The 26,805-nt window shown below is 46.9% G+C and overlaps 1 protein-coding gene across 8 annotated transcripts in view; it reads right to left on the minus strand.

Moving 5' to 3' along the window:
- Positions 1-26,805, minus strand: part of SERGEF (secretion regulating guanine nucleotide exchange factor) — a 219,289-nt gene that overhangs the window by 172,677 nt on the left and 19,807 nt on the right. For 7 of the 8 annotated variants that reach the window (XR_004289025.1, XM_032356892.1, XM_032356891.1 and 4 more), the window contains exons 7-8: positions 26,199-26,261; positions 21,906-22,064 (exon numbers count right to left, since the gene is read on the minus strand). Coding sequence is in view for 7 of the 8 variants with exons in the window: in XM_032356892.1 (XP_032212783.1) it covers positions 21,906-22,064; positions 26,199-26,261 (222 nt within the window). In the remaining variant the exon portion in view is untranslated. The remainder of the gene's footprint in view (positions 1-21,905; positions 22,065-26,198; positions 26,262-26,805) is intronic. The other variant, XM_032356894.1, reaches the window with a different exon arrangement.

A 26,805-nucleotide genomic window follows, 5' to 3' on the forward strand; every position in this document is an offset into this window, starting at 1 on the left:
TAGAGAGGAAAAGAAAAGGGGAGATTGAGGTAGAATATTCTAGGAGTGGGGAGAAGAGACGAGCGATCACAGAACCAAAAGGCACAAGGTGGGGCAGGTGGAGAGAGAGTGAGGGTCACAAGGAAGAGGGACTTCAAGGTGAGTCAGGACTTCGGGCTGGGGTCACCACGGGAACATGCCAGGCTTGGGGTCTGGATCCCACCTTCCAGACCAGTCCAAACTTGCTGGCTTGCACTCCCCTGTTAATAAAGTATTTTTTTGACATACCATATATATGTATACACACATATACACCTCCATACACATATACATCCATCTATTTATTAAAATATATACTTATATACATATATCAATTATCAGTATATCCTTATTTTTAAATATACAGTGTAAAATATACCCACAATGTAGAAAACTTAAAAGAATGAGGTAAAAACACATAAAAGGAATCATAATTTTTCTTCCCATACCCTGGCAATTCGTCTCACATGCTCACTTTAGGAACTGCTGCTAACTAGACTATGGGGAGACTGCGGACGGGGAGCTGGGGTGGGGCCTGGTCAGAGGAGTGTCCGGGAATGGTGCATCTGGCAAAGGTAGAGGGACCAGTAATAAGAACATTCGTAACATTCATAGCTAACACTAGTGTCGCACCTACTGTGTACTATGTACTGGTCTAAGCATTCTCTGTGTGGTATCCTGGGTATCTCTCTGCCCAGCCCCATCTGGTGCACAAGGGACTGGGCACTTATCCAAAGGCAGAGCAGTAGTAACCAAAGGGAAGGAAGAAAGTCACTACAATTACACAAGCCTAAGATGGATCAGGGTTGAACCTAAGGTTGAAGTCACAGGGGAAAATAAGTTAAGAATGTGCAAGACTTGGTACCCCATCAGATGTCAGAGAAAGGGAGCAGGAGGAAATGAACACCACTCTGAGATTTCAGGATTTCAAGGCTGGTGGTGCCATTAAAAGAAATAGACAAAAGGGCAAAGATGCCAGATCTGCGGTCCCATCAAAGACTCCATCAAAGGGAGTCATGAAATATTATTTCATTACTAAACAATTTAACTCTCCTGAGTGGTTATGCAAACATCTTATCAAACAGTCAAATATAAATAAAGAGGAAGTGGGGCACCTGCGTGGCTCAGTCTGTTAAGAATCTGCCTTTGGCTCAAGTCAGGATCCCAGGGTCCTAAGATGGAGCCCTGGGCCCTCCCTACTCAGTGGGGAGTCTGCTTCCCCCTCTCCTGTCCCTCACCTTCCCCCACCCACCTGTTCACTCTCTATTATTCTCTCTCTCAAATAAATAAATACAATCTTTGGGGCGCCTGGGTGGCTCAGCCAGTTAAGCCTCTGCCTTTGACTAAGGTCGTGATCTCAGGGTCCTGGGATCAAGCCCTGCGTCAGGCTCTCTGCTCAGCGGGGAACCTGTTTCCTCCTCTCTCTCTCTCTGCCTGCCTCTCTGCCTGCTTGTGATCTCTGTCAAATAAATAAATAAAATTTTTGAATGAATGAATGAATAAATAAATACAATCTTTTGTTTAAAAAAAAAAAAGAGGAAGTAAGTGAGAAGAAAGATTATTCTGTGCCAAGCCCTGGCAGGGGCAGAGGAGGTCAGAGGGCTAGGGGGCTGGTGAATATTCAAGGGGCCAGCTTCCTTCAGCATCTATCAGAGGGCTTTCATGAATGAGGGTAAAGGCAGTTAAGAAGCCACTCCAGCAATATCTAAGCTCTTTAGGGAAGGAGAATTTCTACCCCACTCCAGGGAAGGGGATCCTGAAGGCGAGAAGAAGATGGAGTGTAATACAATGAGCATTCACACTTTAATAGAATGTCCCAAAAGGGAACAGAGTGACATTGAATGTATCTGAGGGAGTCAGCAAACAGAGGTAGATGTTATAAAAACACACCTCTAGGTCAAGGCAGAGAAAAGGCCATATAGCCCCCCAGTCCTTCCCATAGCATATTCCAGGGTGCTACGAAGCCTCCTGGAGCACACGCAAGTGACAAGTGAGCCACGCCCTAGCTAGGAGTTTGTGACATTTATAATTCAACTGCTAACAAACACCAGTTACTCTCAGGTTATTAATTCTGAGTCTGCAAAGTATGAGAACCTGATTTCTCTAACTCATCCTTTGTTCTGACATTTGGATAGAGATTTTATTAAAAGGCGCTGATGACAACCAAGGACTGGTCAAATGCAGAACGAACTGGCATCCCCAGTTTAATCTTCCCAAGGAAGGAGAAGAGTGGGAAAGGAGAGAGCTCAGGACACAGGTGGCAGAAGCAGTCACACCAGGCTGTGGTAAATGTGCCCTGCCTCCCTCTACAGGGCAGCTATGCCACTCCCCTCTGTCCCTGGCTGTCGCCAATGTCCCAGCCCCCTTCACCTAGTCAACTCCTACTGCCTCTTCAACTCTGAAGGTCCTTAGTCAAGACCAGATTCCTCTGTGCAACAATCTTGGAGAACGACGTTCCTCATCTTGGGGCACTTCTCTTGGTTTATAAACATACACTCATTAGAAAGACTTTTGACTAATGTCTGCCTCCTCTCCAGAGAGTGAGCTCTATGACTTCGGGGACTGTCTGATTTTGCTCATCTCTAATCCCTAGAATAATGCCCAGCACAAAGCTAGTACTCAATGAATATTTGTTGCCAGAATAAACAAATGAAATTAACTACTGAATTTTATCATTCACTGGTTCCATAATCTTGAGAAAATTACTCAACATTTATAAAACGGGAATAATAACATCTACTTGAAAGGCTATTGTAAAGATACTTTTGCAAAAAGTACGCAACACAGTAAATGTTAGCCACTAGTACTCTCATTCTGCTGGTTCACCTCCACAGCCTTAATCAAGGATTTTCAGTGTCCACTCACAGTGTCTACCAATTTGTCATATCTTCTCAGCCAACACCCACCTACCAATGTCTTAGGGTCAATGTCTCTATGGACAACCAAAGAAGCGGAAGAGCAATGAAGGCTCCATCTTGGAATTCTGGATTTTTATAAGATTTGAGCATACTATCTGGCATGTCAGAGGCCTCTGAAGGACCATGTGATACCAACAAATGGAAGCTAGGGAAAGAGAAGAGAGCAGTGGGGAAGCAAGAGGAAGCTTTAATCTAAGACTCAGAAAACCTGGCCTAGTCCTGATTCCTTTTAGGCTATGTGATCTTAAGGAGGTCCCTTCTACTCCAGGGGTCTACTCTTCCCAACCATAAAAAAAAGAGGACTGGGTTAGATGGTCTCTGAGACATTCCTGATCTACACTTCAACGACGAGGTCTAAAAATCTCCCCATTTTGTCAAAGTGAGTGGTGTACAACCCAATTTTGGCATCCTTAGAATATTTAGTCTGACCAGTGTCCTAAAATAAAACACCCACCCATATCAAAGACCACTCATGGGGCCCCTGGGAGACTCAGTCAGTTAAGCATCTGCCTTCAGCTCAGGTCATGATCCCAGGGTCCTGGGATCAAGCCCTGTGTTGGGCTCCCTGCTCAGTAGGAGCCTGCTTCTCCCTCTCTCTATATCTGCCACTCCCCCTACTTGTGCTCTCCTCACCTCTCTCTCTCTCAAATAAATAAAATCTTTAAAAAAAAAAAAAAAAAAAAGACCACTCATATAGTTAACAATTTAAATGAAGATTGGGATTGACTGTATATCCTATTATTTCTTAGTAAAATTTCCTTAGTCTCCAAAGCTGTATCATGGACAATATCGCCAATAAAAAAAGTTTGGAATTTTTGAAGTTAATGCAGGAATAAAATTTCCAAACATCGGCTGCCCAACTAAAAAGGAGCAAGAATGAACAAAAGGTAAGGGACTGTGGATAGTTCTACAGAGAGGTGACTCTGGGTGAAACTCTACTTTAGGCACTGCCATTAAGTTATCTACTCTAATCAGCCCTGAATGATTGGTGTGAACCCCCTCTTACAGATAAAGAAATAGATCACAGAAGTTGAATGACTTGCTCAAGATCACACAGCTCATATGCTACAAAGCTACGATGAAAATAATAATAGTAGCTCATATTCTTAGGGCACTTCTTTCATGCTAAACTCTCCCTGGCTTGTCCCATTTCGTCCACAGAAACACCTCACAAGTAGGCATCATTAAAATCCTCAAATTACAGGTGGGGAAATTAAGGCACAGGAGAGGTTCAGGCTCAGCCTCCTGCAACTGTCAGCAGCAGAGCTTGGACAGAGTCCAGGGACCTGGCATAAGTGCTGGGACCCCCAGTCACTGCCCTGGAGAGGACATACTGCTTTTCACTGGGTCACAATGCCTCTTCAAAAAGGAACATTCCCGAGGACTTCTGGAGGTTGTTCAGGGTCACGGGGACACAAAGAGCCTAGCTGCTGAGTGACTGAGCACGCTTCATCTGTGGCCCACATGGCCAAGGGCAGAATCCCACAACACACCATGCATGCCACGCAGCTGCCCCATTTTGTCTTCACTGACTCTATTAGCTATCAAATCAGGAGCACTGGTAATATAAGTCAAGACAGACTGCACCATGAGGAGGCCCCAGACCAGCTACAGGACGATATCATGCAGGGCTAGGGCTTCCTGGACAAAAGCAGGGAGGAATGGTTTCTTCTCCTGAATTGGGTCCTCCTTTAAGTAGTTCCTTGGCCTTCCACACAGTCCCTCTGTTCTCTCCGTGCTGGACAGCTGCTCCTTTGTCAAGGGCATACCTTACTTCCTCCCTCCCAGGATCTAGGGTCATGCTGGGTCCCAGCCCCTAAATCTGGTCAACCCATAATACTGCTTTGCTCGTTCTGCCTACAGAACTCCTTCTCACCCTTCAGGGTCCAGCTTGAATGTCACTGCCACCCTAAAGCATCCCATCATCCTCCTGTTTCGACACCTCTTCCTTTAGGAGCCATTAGAATAAGGCTTGTACCTTTGTTCCAACAACTATTCTATACCATCAAATGCAAGATTATTTGATGGCAGGTCTTGTGTTGCCCTCTGTCTTAGCCAACGTTCTCCAGAAAACCAGAACTAAGAGGATTCAGGGGCACCTGGGTGGCTCAGCTGTTAAGCGTCTATCTTTGGCTCATTATGTTCCCTCTCTCGCTGTACCCCTGTCAAATAAATAAATCTTAAAAAACAAAAACAAAAAACTAAGAGAATAGAGAGAGAAATGTATAAGGAATTGGCTCACATGATTACAGAAGCTGCAGAGCCAGTGTCTCAGCTCCAAGGCTGTCAAGCAGCAAGAGCTAATGTCCCAGAAGACCACCAGGCAGGACAATTCCCTCTTATTCAGGGAAGGGTCTGGTCTGCCTTTTTTTCTACTCGGGCCTTCAACTGATTGGAAGAGACTCACTCATATTAGTGAGGGCCAACAATACTCAGTCCATGACATAAATGTCCATCTCATCTAAAGACACCCTCACAGAAATACTCAAAATAACATTGACCAAATATCTGGGCGCCTCATGGCCCAGTCAAGGTGACCCATAAAATCAACCATCACACCCACTAGAAGGCGAAGAGCAATGATCCTTTCTTATTCTCTCTGTATTCCTCTCAGCACCTAGCACAGGGCCTGGCCCAGATCAGGTGCTCAATGTTCATTGAAGAAAAAGGGGTCTAGGCATTGCTCTTACCATAGACTTTGGATGCCACCAAGGACATCAGAGACCATCCCATCCAACTCCTCCGAAGAGAAGACAAAACTGAGAAAAGTATCTTTCCCAAGTCCCAGTGACTACTTAGAAGCAGAGCCTGCACTCACAACATTCAACACAACATTACTGCCCATTTTCTGTAGGCCAGGTGCTCTCCCAGGTACTAGGGTCTACAAAACTCTCCTCCTTCATGGAGCTTATATTCAAGTGGGCTTGGGGGGAAGGATGGGGGGAGACAGGCAACTGATCAAATACCATAAAAAACATATGCACTGGCAAATGATTCTGAGTGCTGTAGAGAACACACAGTAGGGAAAAGGGACAGGCAGAGCTAGGGAGGGCGCTGGAGGCCTAGGGCAGGCACTCAGCTCCCAACTTCCCATCTGGAGCTCTTCCTCTGCTATGCACCACCTTGCTTAAAGGAAGAATCTTTACAAGAACCCAGGCAGCTGAAGGAGCAATGAAATTTGCTCTATCTACCTCTCAGGACTGTGATGCGAAGTAAGGGGGACAAACATGAATACTCTGTAAACTCCAAGGGAGGTGCTAGTAATATCAAGAGTAATCACTGTTTGTCTAAAGCCAGACTGTAAGAGCCCTTGGGAGAGGCGAGGCCTTGAGCCCTGGCTTTCAGGGGGCTGCTCTGGTGGGATGCCTGGTTGAGCCCTGGCTCTCAGGGGGCTGCTCTAGTGGGATGCTTGGGTTCCCTGTTCCTCCAAGGATCTGGGCACAAACCAGGCTGATGGTCATCCCCAGGACTTGCTTGGTGTCTGGAGAAAACTCTCTGGGGGAGGCTGGGGGTCGTGCAGATGTTTCCCAGCTCACACCACATTCAAACTCCAGAGTTTTTTCGCACACTTTTAGACTCTTATTAATAACATTTTAAAATGCAGATTGCTGCCTAATCTTAGCTGCGTAATTAAAAAAATAATCTTGCTTCTCTCCCTCCCAGCGAGAAAGGAAACTATACCCCAGGGCTTCTGCAGCTAAGAAATCACGCCCTGCAGAAGAGCTGGTAGGAGGCTCAAGTAGAGATGGGGGCAGGGGAAGGGGGGGTGGAGGTGAAGCCAAGAAGCGAGTCTAATCCCTTGACTTTACAGAAAATGAAAAGGAGGCTGAAGGAGAGGAGTGATCTGCCCAAGGACACACAAAATGTTCTAGCAGAGCCAGAATCAGAATCCCACTTTCCTGCTTCCCAGCAGACTCTGTACTGTCTCCTAGAGCAAGGAAAGAAGAAGACAGCCTATAAGTTCTTAGAGGGTAGGAATAATACCTATGTCCTCACGCCATGAGCACTGTTCATCTGGAGAAGAAGCTACAGGTTTCAGATGTTCAAGATGGTCATGGGAACAAAGTTCAAATTCTTTACATTCGTGACAGACTCACTCACAGCAGGAAGGGACCTCAGAACACTCTAATCCAATCATCCACCCGCTTCTGGCTGGGAAAAGTGAGGCCCAGTAAGGAAATTGACTTACTCACCCAGGGTAAATAGTGAGCTAGAAGCAAAGCAAGACTAGGGTTAGGGTTATGGTTCTAAGCCAGGTCACCCTGACTTCTACTCCATCCTGTCTACAGCTTCTGAGAAAAGTACCTGTCAGCCTCTCACAGGTCCCACTCCTAGCTGCATCAGCTAAAGCTTTCTAGGCTCCTTGGCAGAGAAGAAGAGACATGGGTGAGGCCCTGCCTTTCTCACAGGGATGGCTTTTCGGGAGGCCCAGGGGCTGGGGGACAGAAAGATACACATCCCTACCCCATCTCCCCGGGGTTCCTTTCCTCCCTACCTAGAGCTGCCGCCCTCACCCTGGACTCCACCTCCAGTCACTGTCCATTACAAAAGGTCAGCAGCAGCTCCCATCTCAGTGAAGTTACTAAAAAAGAATTGGAAAAAATGGCCAGGCAGTGCACCCAGCTGTTGGCGAGGCCTCGTTTTCTGCTGCTGCTGATGACTCACAATGCCCAAGCTGGAGGCTGGAGCTGGGAATGAGACCTGAGAGGCTGGTTTGCCGAGGAAAGCCGCAGTTCCCAAGCACGCCAGCCTGCAGAGAGGAACGCTCCAGGCCAGTGATGTCCCAGCCCATGGCCGCAGGAACACAGCTCCCCCTGCAGACAACCCCGAGGCCCTGCAGGAGCAGGACCACAGCCAAACCACAAACTGGGACGTAAGGCCCGCAAAGCTCACGGAGGTGCTAGAGCTGTTATGAAGAAGCGAGGGCTCCAGCTCCGAAGCCGCAAGAGATCCTATGACTGACCCCCCAGAAACACTACTCGTACTTCACAGAGAAACTGGCTTTCAGTTCATGAGGCCCAGATTCACATCTTCAAACAGGGGAGACGAAGATTGCTGCCACTCTTTCAGGGGGCACATAATTCACCAGGCTCAGGAGCAAGGAGGGGAGGGAGCCTATCCTAGGATGCCAGTGCATGCCCGACCAGTGAGAATGTCTTAGGACACAACTTAGACTGGTGCCTCTCAAATTTCCTCCAACCCCACCCCTGGGAATCTCTCCCAGGTTCTTTGTGACAGGTGTCCTAACAGGGCTGCATTCGCAAATAGGGAAGCACTCTCCCACCCCCCACATGCGAGGACCCATCAAGGGCAAGAACTGAGCAGCAGGACAAGGTCAGGAGAGGCCTTGGAGGTGAAGCCCACTTCACAATGGCTTGGAGACTTGCCACCTGCATCAAGCAGTGTCAGAAATGTGCATCACCACAGGAGGCCACTGAGGAGAACTCAGTATGATCAAGCACCCACCAGGAAAGGAAAGATATCAGGAGACTCGGGGGCCAGCAATTTCAGTGAAAGGGGTTGGGGGAGGCTTGAAGTCCAAGTCCACGGTCAAGGCTGATATGTGTGCCAAACACTGCAGTTACATTCAAGTTGCTCATCTGGAAGTGCATGGCCTCCTAAGTGTGAAGGTCCGCCAGGCCAGATCCATGGTGGGACAGTCTGTCCTTCCTTCCCTTCCACATCTGCTCATCTCCCTCCCACTCTGCTCCCTGTTCCCATCTGTCCCTCAGGCACCAGAAGAAACACCCTTTACCAGCACCCCACCTGCCAAGAAACTCTTAAGTCACCAGTGCGGCCTCCTGGGAAAAGCGGACACCGTTTAAGTCTCCCTCCAGTGATTCACCTCTAGCCACGCCAGACACGAGCAGGAGCCAAAGCTACAGTGCCTTCCCTGGAGAGGCTGACTTTTCCATGGCCAGGGACTGCGAAAGGCATCTGCTACACGGGATTTTTCATTTCATAGGATCAGTTCCAACCAAATCAGCAGAGCACTGTTACTATGGACCATCTGCCAGGACCCGGAAACAGCCCTGTTACATAAAGGGCTGGTGTAATGAAATTGATTAAGCTGGATTCTTCTTGCATAAAGGCGACAAAGCACTTGGAGTCTCCTTTAGAGGGGTGATGTGGGGCAGTGAAGAGGTCCTGGGTGAGGGTCCCACGGGGTTCCAATCCTGGCTCTGCATCCGTTAGCTATATAACTGTCCTCCCAGGCTTGTTTTCATATATTTCAAATAAGGAGAAGATGGGCCCTTCCAGCATTAAAATTCTATGACTCACTACTGTTTTTACCAAAATGGGGGGAATAAAATTTGATGTTAATGTTGTACTACAGGGTTAATATTCTTCCCCCAAAAAAGCGGGGGGAGAAGGGGTGAGTGGAGCCATTCACTCTGGGGCTGGCTGGAGGAAAGTGTGAGGAAAGGAGAAACCAAAGGCTGGAACTTCTATCAGCCCAAGCAGGAAGGACCCAAGCAAGTCCCAAATACTTTCACTGAGAAGCGGTACTTCTGTGACTCCCTGCCCGTGTGCACAGCAATTCCCAGCCCACAGAGTGCTTCCCCCACAGCCTTGAGCTGACCAGTCGTCCTGCTAACTGCCCTCCCTTGCTGCATGCTGAGCAGAGTATGGCTCAGCCACTAGGGAGGGGGGCCCACCTCTCCTAAGTCCCCTTTAGGTCCCTCCTATGTGAAACAGGAGTGAGCTGCCCTCCACAAACTCTGTGCAAACAGATGATTCTGTAAATGCCTGGCAAACACCTGGCCCAGTGTGTCTTTGATAGAGGTGAGCAGCCCTTCCCCACACACCTCCATCTCCTCGGGCAGGCGTGGGAGAGGCCCCCAAGCTGCTCATCTTTAGGCTGCAGAGAAATGTGTATTGACGGCAGCGTGATGGCTTCCTAAGTGACCTTGCACGTGGCCTGGGACAGCTCCCCAGAAGGCAGACCAATGAGCCAGAGAACTCCAGTCCCTACCAGTCTTGTGCTTTCCACTGGTCATCCAGCTCATGGGGGATAAGGCCAAAGTAGCTAAAACTCAGCCACAGATGTGAGGCCTGAAGCAGAAGGCCAGCGTGAGGTAAGAGCCACCCTGAGGCACAGCCTCTCCTTCATCATTCCTATTCCTCCACCGCCCTGCCCCACCACCACCCCCCGCAACAGAAACAGAACTGTTCCATGCAGTTCCCACTCACTGAATAAGACCTGCCCCTTCCATGGCTCACACCTAAGGCCTGAATAAGGACCCACGCCTGCCTGTTACACTTGAATGATTCCAGTCCTTCCCGCTTCTCTCCAGCCCCTAGCTAAGCAAACTATGCCAAGGGGCACCTCCCACTTCTACAGCTTTATTTCCAGTATTCCTTCTGCCTGGAGTGCCCTCCCCTCACCTCTGCCTAGTCAACAAATACTTGTCGAATAACAGAGAGAAAAAGTGAAGAAGGAATGTGTGAGTAAGTCAATGACATCATATATCCCACGAGGCAGACAAATCAGAGATTAGGAGGCTCATTTAACAAATGAGGAAATTCAGGCCCAGAGAGGTTAAATGACTTGCCTAAGATCACACAGCCAAAAAACAGCCAAACAGAGCTTGAACCTGGCTCTTCAGGTCTTTTGGCCACATGAGGCTTCTTCCTGAAGTAAAAAGTCACTCTCTGATTAAGAAGAAGATGACCCAAGATTCCTCAAAATGGCCCTCTTTCGTCTTGGCACACGTCCGAGAGCACTTCAAGGCACTGGCTGTCACTATGATTATTGAGAGCTCCCGTGAGACAGGCAAGGTCCCCCGAGGAAGGGCAAGTACAGTGCCATCTGTCAAGACCCTAAAAATGATGGTGAAATTACAGGCCAGTCACTTAATGCTCACTTTGAGAGAGAGCTCCTGGAACAAATCAATCCACCAGGAAAGAGGAGAAGGATTCCTTGAATGGAAACCGAGCCCTCTGCCTGGGTCCTCTAAACCCTTCCCAGAACCATCTGGTGAGCTCGCAGCATGGCTGGAGTCCACAGTGGCTGAAACCAAGGACTGAAGGGAAGGCCTCGCAGACATACAGGGCAAGGCTGGCCCTAACACCGTGCGCCACCAGGCATCACTGTCCGCCCCGCGGAGTGGAGGCTCTCTGCCCTGGGCTCCCCGAGAGGGCGGGAAGAAGGCAGGGCCACAGGCCAGGTCTCCTGAGCCCAGGCCCCTGGAATGGCCCAACCATGTCCAGAAGCTGCAGCCATTCCATGCAGTTCCCACTCACTGAGCCTCTCCTCTGGGCCCGGGGAGACACAAAGGTGAGTAACACAGAATAAGACCCTCGCCTGGCAAGGCTCACATTTGCTGAGGAGATGTGACAAGTAAACAAACAAAAAGAGATACCCTGGTTCCAGGCAGCAAGAACTGCTGTTGTGAAAAATAAAGCTGCACAGGGAGAGGAGCATGCTGAGAGGGTGGCGGTGGACAGGGAGGGCCTCTATGGGAGGTGATTGTGGGCAGAAGGCGCCTGAGTGTGTCAAGAGCTTTGTGAGGACCACGGTTCCGCATTCCTGGTGCAGGGAAGGGCTGGAGCACAGGCACAGAGAGCAAAGGTACCCAGCATCCCCTCAGCAGCCACCCAACCTGCCTGTGACTGCCCTCCTCTTCCATGTTTCTAAGGCCTCCTCCCCAGCACCCCCATAATGCCCCTACTTCCCAGGAAGAGAGAACAGTAAGTGTTCCTCCCTGCCCCGCAGCCCAAGAGTCGCCTGCCACATCTGCAGCATGGTCACTTTGAGGGGAGGTGGCATGATGCAATAAAATGAGTGTGACCCCTGACATCAAACAGAGCCTGGTTCAATGGTCTGCTTTGCTTAACTAGCTGTGTTACTTTGGACAAGACCCTCAGCCTCTCTGAGCCTTAGTTTCCTCAGAACGAATGGAAGGGAAGCTCATCTCACAGAGGTAGGAGGAGGATGTAAGTGGCAGCTCCTGGAAGAGCATCTAGCTCGTGGTACGTGCTTGGCAAAGATTGGCTCCCCGCCCTTCTCTGACACCCTTGGAAATTACTGTGTTAACTCGTGTCCTATTGCAGCGTAAGGCCCTGGACCTACCTATCTGTTGGGTGTGGGGGCTGTGAGATGACCCTTGAGGAAGACCCCATCATGGCGCAGCCTGACGGGAGGGCCCTGGCCCAGAGGAGAGCTGGGAAGACAAGCACGAACAGAAAAGATACCAGGCATTGCACTTACTGCAGGTTCAAGGGTGAAAATCATTAGGACCGGACGCTCAAAGACACCAGGATCAAGGCAGGACACCTAACTGCTGCCCTCTTCCCTTCCCACCTCTGGCTCGCTGGCCCAGGGCCCAGGCCCTTGTCTGCTGTCTCTCCTGGGGAACAGCCAACTAGGGGCCAAAACGATCTCAGTTCTTCTCCTGAGCAAGGAGACAATCAGGTATCAACTCATAGCAAGACCTTAGGTAACCTCTTCCTTCTTTGGGCCTGAGTTCTCCCATCCATAAAAAGAGGGCCTGGATGACCTCTAGGGGTTCTTCCAGCTTTGACCTTGCTAACTCTGATTCTGGAGGCTGGCCCTACTCATCCCACCCCAAGGCCGTCTGCTTGCCCACTGCTGCCATCTGGTGGCCCTCTAGTCCCAGCCATACTTGGCTTTGGCCAGGCCCCCCAGCAACCCCTTATTCAAATAAGCCGCTTCAAAGCACAAATCTTGCGTCTGCTTCAGTTGAACACATACCACACTTCCATGGACCACAGATCAATGGGCATTCATTGCCAAACATGAAAACCAAAAAATAATGCCAGACCTTCATCTTTCTAACAGAGACGACACCACTGCAGCTGAGAGATGGACCTCCCTGCCCAAAGACAGGAAGGAACTGCCCAAAGTCGCACAGCTGCCTGGCTCACAGACCAGCCCACAGTTCCACTTTACCACAGTGCTTACGGCTGGTGGGCACTCTGCAAACCAAAAATAAAGTCAGCCCAGGACCACGGAAACAAAGTCTTTTGAAGGTGGCAAACAAACTGTTAGGATTCCTTGCAAACTTCGAGAAAGGGCAAGACAGGACATGGGAACACGTGAGCACTGCTGGCAGAAATGCCCTGGGAATTACAAACTGGAGGTGCCCGGGGAGTCTGTCTCCTAACCTTGGAGGGCATCAGTCATGAGGACACCTGCTGACCTCCCATAAGCCAGCCTCCAAGTCAACACCCAGCGCAGATCCCAGGAGGGCACACAATAGGAGGATGGGGAAGGTGTGCTGGGGGAAGCTCATGTGTCTGCATGCGCTTCTTCTAGCAAACACGAGCTCCTCAGGGTACAGTTAGGTCTTTGCTTCTCTATCTCCAGGCCTCTCAGCGGCAGCACAGTAAAGGTGCATCCAGGCAGATCTCTCAGATTCCTGCACAACTGTGGAAACTGTCCACATTTTGTGGACTCAATGGACCATACTCTTGGCTCTGTCTGCAGCCTTCTCCTTAACACTCTAGTTCAGACCCTAAGAAAACATACTGTGTGGCTTTAAATAGGTCACTTGCCTTTTCTGGTCTCTTTTATCTCACATCTGCAACATAATGAGGGTTCTACTAGATGATCCTCAAAGTCCTTTTCATTATAAAATTCTAGAATTTGAAACCCAGTCAGGGCAAATCAGGCTATTTTTTACCTGCAGAGCAGATAAGGTACAGTGGGAAAGAAAAAGCAATCAAACAATGCTTCCCTCTAGTGGTGTAATGCTGTCACTACAGCCTCTCGGGCCCCAAGCCCTACCAACAAACTCCATTCAGTCCCACCTTGAACTTGGGAGCAGGAAAAGTCAGCTGGCACCCAGCGCAGAGGAGCAGGAAAGAAAACAAGGACACCAGGAACCAATGAGGCCCTAAGCCAGCACCACAACAGTGGAGAAATTCCATCTTTAGAAGCAAGTATATCTTGGAGCTCAAAGAACTTTTTGTGACCTCCAACTCCTGTCTTCCGATGAGGAAACCAAGGCTCGGGGATGTTCAGAAGGGACTTGTCTGAGGTCACAAAGCTGACTCATGACTAAGCCAAAAATAGATCTCTGCATTCCTGCCTCCTTCTACAGTCTCTTGCCTTTCTTCCATGCGACCTCCCAAATGAAGCCCGTGGAAGCGACGTATCAAGGACACATACCCAGGATGGGAGGTAAAGGGGCTAGTTCCCTGCACGGAGGGCCAAGAAATTTTATTCATTAACCTTAACGTTTATGGGAGATATAATCAGACCACAAACTATTCAGCATAAAAGTAAAAAAGAAAATAAAAGCCCCACATAATTCCACCAATCAGAGGTAAAATTCTGGTATGTTTCCTTCTTGTCTTTCCTATTCAAACATCCTTTTAAAAGAAAAGTTGGAAGTTACAATGCAGTAATTTACTATAATCCATTCTTTTCACTTACTATCTCATGAGCATATTCCTTTCATTAAATATCCTTCTACAACATCCTATTTAATTGCTATATATTTTAACATATGGTTATATAATCTATTTTAACCAATCCCCCTACAATCCCTCTTATATCCATGCATTTGCTGTCACTATAAATTAGGCTGCAATGAGTAGCGATATACTTAATCTTCCAATACTTCTGTAATTATTTCTTTAGATCCGTTTTATTTTAATAGAGGCGGGAATTCCAGAGCTGGATTGGTCCCTAGAGATCACTATGTCCACAACCTTCTGTTGGCCAAATGGGAAGAAAGGGACCAGGGAGTTTTGTGTCTTGCCACAGGACAAAAAGAAAGCAAAAGAACCAAGTCCCAAACTCTCCACTTCTCAAAGGTGACCTTCTCAAAGGATTTCATACCCTTCCCTGACCACCATCACCCACGTGGACCTCTCCTTCCCCTGAAACCCTAGAGGCTTCAGTGTCTGGGCCAGTCTTCTGACTCTTTGCCACATGCTTTTTTATTCTTCTACTAAATATTTCACTTGCTCATCCAAGCAGTTCCAGATTTTCTATTCCCCTGTATCCTGTAGCACAGTGCTATATACATACAGCATTCTGCAAATCCCACGGAAGGATCGAAGATAACTAAGAACTTCCTTCCTTATTGCTTGTGGAAGAATCACTGTTAGAAACTGGAGAAAGAGGCTTCTCTGAAGAGCAGAAAAAGTTCAGTTATGAGCTAGAGCATTCTGAGATACACATTTGGAATCAGAGCAGCAGGCTTGACCGGGTTCAAGTTTTGGTTCTGCCAGTCTAGTAAACCAGGGCGATGCAGCTGCCCAATTAGGGACTTGTCTGTGACACAAGGATAACACCCGTCTTGCCAGCTTCACAGGAGGAAATGGATACAAAAGCACTTTATAGAGATAAAAGTGGTCTGTGAGAGCTATGACTGCTATGATATGATTACAAACAGACACGTAGTTGCTTCTGTGAGTCCTGGAATGGTGGCCTGACCGTTGCTCTTGGGCACCATCTCCTCCTTTCTACTGCACACACAAATCCATTCAGGGATTCTACAGCTACACACTTGAGGTAAGAATCGGTGTTCTCTTGAAGCAGAACTTCAAGTACAGAAGAAACTACTCTTCCTTTGGGTCCCTGGGTTGCATTAGTGAAGTCCTCCACATCTCCTCATCGTCTCTGGAGAGCCTGAGACACGGTGGAGAGAGCACTGCACAGAGAGTCTTGACACCTGAGTTCTGCTCCACCTCCTCCACTCACACCCTGTCAGTCCTCAGTTTCCCCATCTCTAAAGTGACAGAGTCCGGCCAGATGAGCTTGCAGTTCTCATCCATTCCTCACATTCTAAGGATGCTCGGATAAAAATGAATGACTTTAGAATAAGCAAAGCTATTCATTTCAAAATAGTCCTTTAGGCTCGCTTTGACTTTCAACCATTGGGTTTTCAGAGTTCTAAAGCACAAACATCATGAATTCCAAAGCATCTGCTTTAAATAGAGCCCATGAGGTCAGAATCTCCCTGAGCTCGGTTGAGGTTTCACGATATTTGGTCCCAAACAAGATAGAGTAATATACACTGTCACCCTAGTCTAAAAAAGATCCTGGACCCAAAACAAAAAAATCAGCATTAGATATATTTATAAATTCAAAAAAAAAATAGTGTGAATCAATGCCTGGGTTTGAATTTCACTAATGCTTAGACATCAAATACAATAAAATATCTCTGGGTCGGTGACACTTGAAACAAGAGAGTGGCTAAGAGCTGGTCCCTTCCACATGTGCCTACAATTCCCCACTTTAAAGATACAAAAGAATAAAACATATCTCAACTATAAAAGGATATAACCAGGAACCAAGAGGACTATGACAGGAGGGGAAAAAAATTTCCTGAAAAGTAAACTGGACTTCCAGCTTTAATGCTGCCATAAATCACTCTCTCTCCTCTTTCATTTTTTCAGCTACAAAGTGAGGAAGTCTCTTCTTCCATCTCTGATTCTCCAACTTCCAAGATTCTGGGACTTTCTTAGGTGACACTGAAGAAACTGAAGAATGTCAAGAACTCTATATTTGGGCTGACTTTCTCAGTCCAGAGCCATCGTGAGACCACAAGACTAATTCAGGATACTGCGTGGCTCAGGGAAAGCTTCCAGCATGCCAAAAGCAACCAGATTCTAGACACTCTGACCAACCCCATAATAAGGTTGGGACCTTGTGTAAATCATTCCCCTTGAGATTCTAATAAATCACCAGCCACCAGCACTTAGCATTTGTAAGCATCGATCTTTCTGCACTCGCCAGGAGACTTCTGAATCAACCTGTTACCTGTCCAGAGACATCCAGTCAGCCCCATGGAGACTTCTGCTGGAAGAAGATATAGGGCATGGGGACTCCAGAGAGCTCCAGAGTTTCCAAGAGCAGGAGACACCAACATGTACTGAACCAACACATGAACCTAGTCCTCATGGATCCTGGAAGCTTTAAGACATCATCTCATTTAATCCTCATGCAAGGTCAGCAATATTCCCCCATTTCCCTAATGAGAAAATAAGCTCATTTATTCATTTGTCCAACATGTACTGAGCACCAATTTCCCATCTGCCAAGTACTTTGCCAAGCACCGGGCATATAATGCTGAGTGAAAGCAATGTAGCTCCTGCCCTTATAAGGCTCCCTGTCTAGTGGGAGGAGAAGCTAGTCAAAGAATCTGCAAAAAACAGCACAACGGAGAAGCTGTAGTGCTAGGAGACGGATAAAAGGGAAAAGTGATTAGTCGGGGCATCAAGGGAAGGCCTCCCTGGGAAGCAATGACTAAGCTGAAGTCCGAAAAAAAAAAAAAAAAAGGAGGTAACTAAGTCAAAATGAAGAAGGAATGCAGGGATAAGTGTGCCAAATAGAGGGAACATGAGTTGCAAATGTGGTAGGAAATACATGGCGCAGTCAACGTACTGTGTAAATGCCAGAGTGGACAACAGCTGGACAGGCAAGAGCCAGCACGGTACGAAACAGGGTCAGCATGGCAGGCAGAGGGCAGACCACAAGGGGCCTCATGGGACCATAAAGGAGTACATTTTTATCATAAGAACGCTGGAAGGCCACTGGAATGTGACATGATGGGATTGTAAAGACCTTCCAACTGAGGTATGAAGAACAGATTTGGGGGGGAGGGGTTATTAGGGGGAGTGATTTGGGGACTGAGTGTGGGAAGACAAGGAGGTCAGAGGCCAATGTGGGATCCACAGTGGTGGCAATAAGGGTGGAGAGAGCTGGGGCTGCCCACAGCCACACAGTCAGGACGCCAGCAGAGTGGAGATGTAGAGAGACCTAGGCCTGTCTGACTTCAAAGCTCCTGCTGCTCTGTACCTTGCCATTTATCGGTTCATTCAACAGTTTCATTACTAACCCTCTACTATGTGCCAGGCCTACGCCAGGTTCTGGGGACACAGCCATGAGCAAAACAGACGCTGCTTTCATGGGGCTGACAGCATAGACATTAAATGAGAACACACACGGATGTACACAATTACAAACTGGGATGTGTACCATGAAGGAGCGATAGTGTGATCAGAGATCTCCGCAGGAAAGCTATCTCGAAGGCCACAAAGATCCTCCTAACTGTTGGTGTGAAGAAAAAAGCCGCCACTTGCCAGCCTTCGTGTAAGTGAAAGACTTTAGGAAACTCTCCCTCTCAGAGCTGGACACTGAGCATCTCTGGCCTGCTCATAAGGCCTTGGGGAAAGCTGGATATCCCAAGCTCTGCAGATCCTCTCGACACAAAAGTCCTTCTAGAAGTATCACTCACGCCTTAGTACACTCACATATCCCAACCGCAGGCACCCCTCCGTCACGTGCGGACAGCATTTGACAGTTAGACGGGCTCCTTCACACAGATCCACTCATTCGACCCTTACAGCAGCCCTGTGTAGAATGCAGGCAGGCTGTGACTCCTCCCTGAGAGAGGAGCAAGTTGAGGCCAAGACAGGTCAAGTGACTGGACCAAGGCTGTCAAGCTAGGAAGGCACCCAGATCTGCTCCCAGACCTCAATAAAGCATCTCAGACCAGGAAATCAAGACTCTGGGAGGAGACAGCTGCAGGTCACTGAGCCTGGGTAAAGTCACCCAGGAGTCCCACGAAGTTCCTGAGAACAATGATCAGGGACATTAAGCAGCTTAGGAAAGGTTTCTAGAATGCAGCTCCTCCAGTCTGAGACACAGGTATCCTTGCCAACTTTCCCAGATTAGAACAGGTTCTCTTGGACTCTCTCCAAGTGACTCTGACTAACAGAGAAAAGTATTTTTCCATCGCAAACACTGCAGGCAGGCACCAGACTCCTGAAGGGGGAGGCCAGAGACTGCACCCCGGATTCCCATACAGACAAGCTGTAAAGTTAGCTTGATACTGTGTAAACTGCACTAACCGAGCACCTACCACTGGGGATGCAGGGCAATCTCGGGCCAAGACTCAGATTTGGGGCTAGTATTTCTTTGTGGTGGGGGGACTGTCCTGTGCAATGCAGAATGTTTAGCAGCATCTGGGGTGTCTACCAACAAAGGGCCAGTAGTGCCCCCCAGTTGTGAGAACCAAATATGTCTACAGGGGCACCTAGGTGGCTCAGTGGGTTAAGCCTCTGCCTTCAGCTCAGGTCATGATCTCAGGGTCCTGGGATCGACCCCCACATCGCACTCTCTGCTCAGCAGGGAGCCTGCTTCCCCTGCCTCTCTCTCTGCCTACTTGTGATCTCTGTCTGTCAAACAAATAAATAAAACCTTAAAACAAAACGAAACAAATATGTCTCCAGACATTGCAAACAATCTCAGGGCATAAAATTGCCTGGGGTTGACAGTACTAGCCGAGGACTGTGCAGAAGGGGACAAGCAGAGTCCACTTCTCTTTCTCTGCTCCTAATCGACCCCTTCCCATCCCACCTAACTGGAGAGACAGATGGCCAGAGTACAGAAATCATTCTTTTACTCAATATCACACAATGACTGCCTTCCACAATGAGCCCGAGAGCAGCCTCTGTGCTGATGTGGCCTGCAGGTAAGTCCCAGGAGCAATTTCTCACTGGAGCTTGTAAAAACAACCAGAGCCAAATAACTCCTTGTTCCATTAATGAGCTGCTTCTGACCCTGTGAGCAAATCTTGTTCCCATTAATATGAGCCGCTGAGTCTGACTGAACTGGAAACCCTGGGTGTTTCTTCTCAATGACTCTGGGCCAGGGCAAAAGCTTCCACTGCTGCTAGAAGGAGCACAAAATCGGTGAATCAAGTAGCAGGATACTCCCATTTCCCCAAATTCAGTACAAGAGCCAGGACACTTAGACACCCCAGCTTACAACCATTCTGGACTAAAGAGAAAGGGGAAAGTGACAGAGTACATAAACAAGAGGTCTGAATTAACAAGTTAATTAAACAGCTGAAACATTAGCGAAAAATCTCGCTGTCAAGTGGAGGTGGTGATGGGAAGCTGAGCTCTAGAGCGACTGGGATGACTCAGACAGCGTCAGGGTTGCGGGTTCCAAGCTCACACACCGAGGGCTGGGCTGTGGCCCAGACGTGGAAATCAGTGTCAGTTCTGAGGCTACAAGGCTAAACCCCAAGAAACTGCATCTTGCATCTCTCGTTCATCAGCTGCCTACGCAGTTTACTGACAGGCTCAACCAAACTCACCGCCATTTGGTAGAAGTGTACCTGACTGTGTGGTAGTTCTTTGCAGACTGACTAACCATGAAACACCCACCTGGTAGCACCCAACTGCTCACACTCCTGTCCCCTTCTTTACATTGTACTTTGCTCTACTGCTACACAGGTGTGCCGAAAATGGGTAACAGGTCGGTCTCCCCCAGTGAACAGGGGGCTCCCTGACAGCAGGCTCTGTATCTAGTACAAGGTGTAGTACATGAATAGACCCTCACCTTGTATGATGGATGGATGGATGGATGGATGGATGGACAGATGGATGGATGGATGGCTGTATGGATGGCTGGTACAATCTTCCATGTCGACCTTCTTAGACCCAGGCCTGTCTACGCATTCTAGCGAGGGCACAGCCCAGGTCTTTTCCTCAACACTGACCACATCGCTCAGTAGGGTCCCAATAAGCAAGAACCGATTTGCTTTGAGACAAACTGAAGCCTTCTGTTCATGAACCAGTGAGACCAAGGAAAGAGGTCAGAAATCCTAGCTATCTACGTTGACTCATGTGTATCTGAAGATATTTACTCTCTTCTAACTAGAAAGGGAAGAGACAGAAGCAAACAAGACTAACACGTACTGTCCATCACAGAGCTCATCATCAGAGGTAAAAGGCAAATAGTAACAATTGCAAATACACGACTACTGTGCTCAATGAGTCTCCTTAGGAAGAGTTTTTGTAGACAGTCCCAATCTTCTAGCAGCTGAACCTCCTTGAGGAATTCATGACTTTCCCCTTTAGAGCACCCTCTGAAGTGGTCAATATGGAAAGTTTATTTTATACCTTTGTTATAAAGGCCTGTGTTCCAAAATGGTCACAAAATCTTTTCAAAGACCAATGAAAAGCCTCATAGATATGAAGACTCTCAAGTGTATGTCTGTGTGTTCCAGTGTGTAGTGAGTGGGGCATGCCTGCCAGGGATAACTGAAGGGAAAAAATACAAAAAGCAGACAGCCCTGCAGTAACTAGCAGTCACTAGGTCGGTACTTGTGAGTCTGGAGATCCAAGTGTAGCTAATAAGTAGGCAAGGGCAGGCAAGGGGACTCCTGAGAACCCCTGAGCTTCAGGGGTCTCTGACATGAGCATAGATCTTAAGAATTACAAATGGCCTGTCTGGGAAACTCTACGTAAGTCAGCAGAAGCACTGGGAAGGCAGGGAAGAAGACAGGCCATAAAAAAACAAACCCAGAGAACAAAATCAGCAATATGAAGACCACAAAAGGAGACAAGCCCTAAGGGAAAGATGAGAAATAAATACTCAAGAAAAGGTAAGGATGTCTGAAGCTGGATGGCGTGGCACCGTAAGGTGACATCTGACAGGATATATCGGATGTCTGAATCAATGTGTGTGGTTTGTTAGGGTTAATGGAAAAGTGAATCAAAATATCACACCAGCTATAATTCAAAATAATGCTCCTGCCTCAATCTTGAAATACGAATCTTTAAGTTTCAGAAGCCTTTAATTTAGACTCAGGTGGAAAGGCAAGGAGAGTCATCTCTTCAGCTAGGACAAGGCAAAAACTCCCCAGCAACCCAGACAAACCTCTGGGTGATGCTTGCTACCATAGTTACTGCTCAAAACCTCAAGGATTTGTAGGGCCAGAAAGAGCCCATCTAACTGAGACTTGCCTCTTTTGGTGTAAACCTTTGATCCAGAGAGGAAAAGCTCCATATCTGACTGACTGCAGAACCTGATCCCAGAACCTCCCCATCCCAGTCCATGGAGCATTTCATAGTAAAAACCCACCGGCTTAGTCCTGAGCATTCATAGCTGTGTAGACAGCTATCCTCCTGGCCCTCCCCCCCAACCCTACCTCACTGCTCTTACCAACCACGAATTCTCTGCTGCTCTCTCACCTGTCTGAGCAACCAGGTGTGTCCACCCACTCCAGACAGAAGTGACCTTTTCATTCTGAAAACAGTGTGCTTCTATTTTCTGGGGCATAGGAAGAAAAGCAGCCAAGGAAGCCAGTTGCCCATGCTTGTTGCTTCCCCAAACATACAGCTCTCCTGCATCTTAAACAAACAGAAGGGGAACAAAAGAGGTGAAGGAGAATTAGCTCAAAATGACAGTAAATAAGACAAATCTGGGGGGGGGGGAAATGGTTAAGAGAAGTTGTATTATTCTCATGCTATGACACTGAATAGGGCAAAGCAAGATACAAAATTCATGTATAGCATATTAACATACAAGACTGCTGTTAATTCTATAAATAGGAAACAAGGCCAAATGTTCTTAGTAGTTTGTCAAGGAATAGGAATGTGTAAGTTTATTTTTTCATTAATTCATTCAACAAATATTCATAGAACATCTACCAAAAGAAAAACATGTTTCTCCATTTTTCAAAAAATATATGTTTACATTGCCCTTGGTTAGAAAAATATATATTAACTTTTTAAAGTAACGGGTTAAAAGATACATTATTTAAACTTAAACTTTTCAGACCTAAGACTATCTCACAACATGCCCTGTCCAGCAGAAAACACAATGCAGCTACCTCCCATCCGCACACACAAGCACTGTAGCTCACTTGAACCTCACAGTGGTCCTGAGGTTTAAGCAGGAATGCCACAGACTGACATTGGGAATTAACAGAAAGAAAGCAAATTCAGAGTCAAGTGACTCTGGCTTCTATTCCTGGACCTGCTAACCAGCTACTGACCTTGGACAAATCACTTTCAAAGCCTTAGTTTCACCAGCTGAAAACCAGAGGGGAGGGCACATGGCCTAGAAGGGCAGACTGTGTAACAGATGACACAGGCCACAAGAGAGACTGGTGGGCCACAACAGCAAGCCTCAGAGCACATGCTTCTCTAAAATGTATGTACGTTCAAAAACATTTTTAACCGGAAGCCAGACCAAATGGATCTGTGAGCTACACAATTCGGCCCATGAACCTATAGTTTGTGACTCCTTAAATGATCTCTAAGATTTTTCCTAACATTCCACACTTCTACGCTGTACTATACAGCACATAGCACACACACATGGCTCCTGAACACTTGAAATATGACCCGTCCAAATTGAGATGTGTTGTCAAATAAAAAAAAGCACAACAGGGGCACCTGGGTGACTCAGTTGGTTAAGCGGCTGCCTTTGGCTCAGGTCATGATCCCAGGGTCCTGGGATCAAGCCCCTGCTCAGCAGAGAGCCTGCTTCTCTCTCTCCCTCTGCCTGCCGCTCTGCTTGTGCTCTCTATCTCTCTGTCAAATAAATAAATAAAATCTTAAAAAAAAAGAAAAGCACAACAGATTGCAGACTTAGCACAAAACAAACAAACAAACAAAAAAACCCCAAAACAAAGAAACACATATCTCCTTAATAGTCTTCATATTGATTACTCGTTGAAATAATATTGTGGGTATATTGGGTTAAATAAAATATATTACTAAAATTAATTTATATTTTTACTTTTTGAAATGTGGCTCACATTATATTTCTACTAGAGAGCATTCTTCTAGAAGCTAAAGCAATCAAGGCTTGAAGATTTAAACGACTCTCAAGAGTCGGTTAGCACACGGTTAGCAGAAAGCCAAGTCCTCTGCTTCCAACGGCATTTCATGACCTCCCAAAAAAGCCTTTCAGCATTGTTTGTCATAGGGCAGTCTGGTATAGAGCCAAACAGTATCATTTAGGACATCGGACCAAGATTTGGGGTTCCAGTCCAAGAGCTGCTACTCCGTTGCCCTTCCACACTGACTCTAACATTTATTTCACATTCTGGGCCTGTTTCATCAGGTCTAAGATGAGGGAGTCTAAGTCAACGGAGTCATTCTGTCACTCGGTTGACCTTGCAGGACTGACATTCTGCAGTTCAATGATGTGAATTTGGTGTACTTCATGCCCTGAGAGAGGGCAACCTCCCTGGACTTCAGCGGACTGTACAAAGTAGGGAGATCCCTTACAAGAGGGCAGAGAAGTCCCTCAGCAAAGCCTCAGCCGTTTAATGGACTGGTTAGCTACCAAGCTGCCACTGACGGCGAGTCCGTGTCTGTAATAAGCCTTCATTTATCTCAGAAAGTCTAAACCTTCTTTTTGCAAAGACAAACTGCCTTCCACATGCGGATCATTACACTGTTGCACCAGCAGGCACAATTACGCTCTGCTGCAATGCCAAAGAGTTATATAACCTACCACGACTCCGGAGAGAAGGTCTAAAGAGCAATGAACAAAATCCGATGGGTAACAGCTTCAACAGGAAGGAGGGATATGAACCTTGACAATTTTAAACTCACTTTTAAAATATAAAAAACCAATTTCCTTTGTGAATATACTTTAAAAATCACTAAACTTTTTACACTGTAAAGGGGTGAATTTTATAGATGAATTATATCTCAGTAAAACAAAAATTCTACATCTATGTTTTGAAAACACCATAAAAGTGTTCCATATATGAAATAATAAATAACTTCACTAACTTTAAGATTTTTGAAGAAAGTGTTAGCAAGCAATGAGAAAATCTCTACGTTTATATAATGCTGGCCATTTCAAACTGATTAGGATAGCGTAGAAATATCTCTATTAGGAAAGGGTAGAAACATCTTTTATGATACTCTGAGTCTCAGAAAAGAATGCCTTCCTCAAGCATCACTGACCGTGGGGCACAGACTAGTCACTTCTCACCCTGGGGCCTCTGGCCCTTCCTCTACAAAAGGAGAGAGGGGGCCAAATGCCCAAGGGCCATTCACTTCAACTCAACCCTTTTAATATATATGTAAGTCTATCTAATAGGAAACATAGGCTAAAAGTAGGCATTTCTTTTATTGGCTGGTTGTCTGAATTTGTTAAATAACAAATTATTGGTAGTTCAGAATTTGTAATGTGTTTAAACTCTCACATCATGGCTTTGTAATTTGGAAACAGTAGCAGCTTCTCAGTTGGACTATATTACACATTTGACGTTGAAGAATGCACATCACCATTAACTATCTGTGATGTGTACCTATGTACACATACACCCTAATTTCCACATAACACACTCAAATTACTATGTATGAAAGTCATTCCCCTTTGCTCAAAAAAGGTCCTGCCTTCAGCTCTGGCCTTACCAAAATCAATCTCTCGGAGCTCTCGTCTCAGTCTACCAGTAGGGATCAGGGCACTCTTGGCTTTGAAAGAGAACCTTTGGAAGAGAGAACCTTCACTTCCAAGAAGGTGCTGCTTTGTCAATGGAAAGTCTGTACTGTATTGGCGGGGTGTGTGGAATGATGGAAGGATGCATAACCAAGAAGAGGGGTACAGTGTGCGAGAGAAAAAGATTAGGCAGAGAGGTAGAGGGATCAAAGAGATGGAACAGATTGCAGAAATGCATAAAATACAAAATAGATTAGAGAAATATGTGCAAACTCAATTTAGAAGACATACAGACACAGAGATTAGATAGGAAGATGTGAAGATGAAAGGTAAATAAAAATAGAGATAAACATTGGGCGCCTGGGTGGCTCAGTGGGTTAAGCCACTGCATTCAGCTCAGGTCATGATCTCAGGGTCCTGGGATCGAGTCCCGCATCGGGCTCTCTGCTCAGCAAAGAGCCTGTTTCCTCCTCTCTCTCTCTCTGCCTGCCTCTCTGCTTACTTGTGATCTCTCTCTGTCAAATAAATAAATAAAATCTTTAAAAAGAAACAAAAAAATAGAGATAAACAGATAAAGAGAAGATGAATACAGACAGAGCAGAGAGGCAGATAAATGCACTGGAAGACAGAGGTGGATGAAACAGGTTAGTCGGAGAGCAAACAGCTAAAGGGAACAGACAACCGTATTAGACACCAAATGGCTCTGGGGGATACGACAACAATGGGCTCTAATGCCTAAGCGCTGGCTGTGTGACTTGGCAATCACAACCACCCTGAGAAGAGGATATTCTTGTCCCTACCATACAGCTGAGAGGAAAGGAAGCGAGCCTATGTTTCCTTCCTGTGGACACCTTACCTGTATTTTCACTTTTACTTCTCAAAACTGCCCACAGAGAATTCGGTAGAGAAGGCAATGGTCTTGGAAGGTAAAGCGACTTCCTAAATCAGTCTAGGGAAGGCAGCCGAATTCTGACTCCAAATCTAAGCTCCTCCCTCTGTTTCCCAACATCCACCAGGCGAGGCGGAAACGTGCAGAACTCCGAACAGCGTGTTAGACTCGAAGAGTGGGTCCCTACCTGTCAGCGAGGCTGAGTGATCCGAGCCAGCAAGAACACAGGTTACTTTAGAATTCTCCAGGCCTACAAAAAAAACCAAAAAACAAAAAAATGTTTGAAAGCACATTTATAACAGAACAAATTGGTCAGAGAAGGGGCTCAGACAGTACCAAGGGCCTGAAAGAAACTTGAGGCAGAGACGGCAGGTCTGAGTCGGTGGCGCTGGCCAAGAAGATGGGTGATGTGGTGGGGACACTGTTTCCATACTGAGAGACTGAACAAGTAAATAAATACACTGAAAACGAAGGAGCCCGATTTCTCTCCAGCAGAGAGGAGAGGAAAGGTACAGAACAAAGAGATGGAAGACTAGAATCGCTCATGTCATAGTGGACTGTAATTGCAGAAATGACCATAAGCTCATGGTTTCGAGACAAACAGACATGGGTGTACATAAGTGTAAATATATGTGTGCACACATCTATCTCCTAGTTCTGTCCATGCGAGGGCCTAGAAGCAAAAACATCTCACCCATGCAGCTGCCGTCTCATACGTGAGCAGGCAAACTCAGGACTCTAAAGAACGTAAAGATAGAACTAAGAATCTGAACCGGCCTTCCCCAAATCTAGCA

This window comes from Mustela erminea, chromosome 9, assembly GCF_009829155.1.
Source record: "Mustela erminea isolate mMusErm1 chromosome 9, mMusErm1.Pri, whole genome shotgun sequence".
Classification (NCBI taxonomy): Eukaryota; Metazoa; Chordata; class Mammalia; order Carnivora; family Mustelidae; genus Mustela; species Mustela erminea.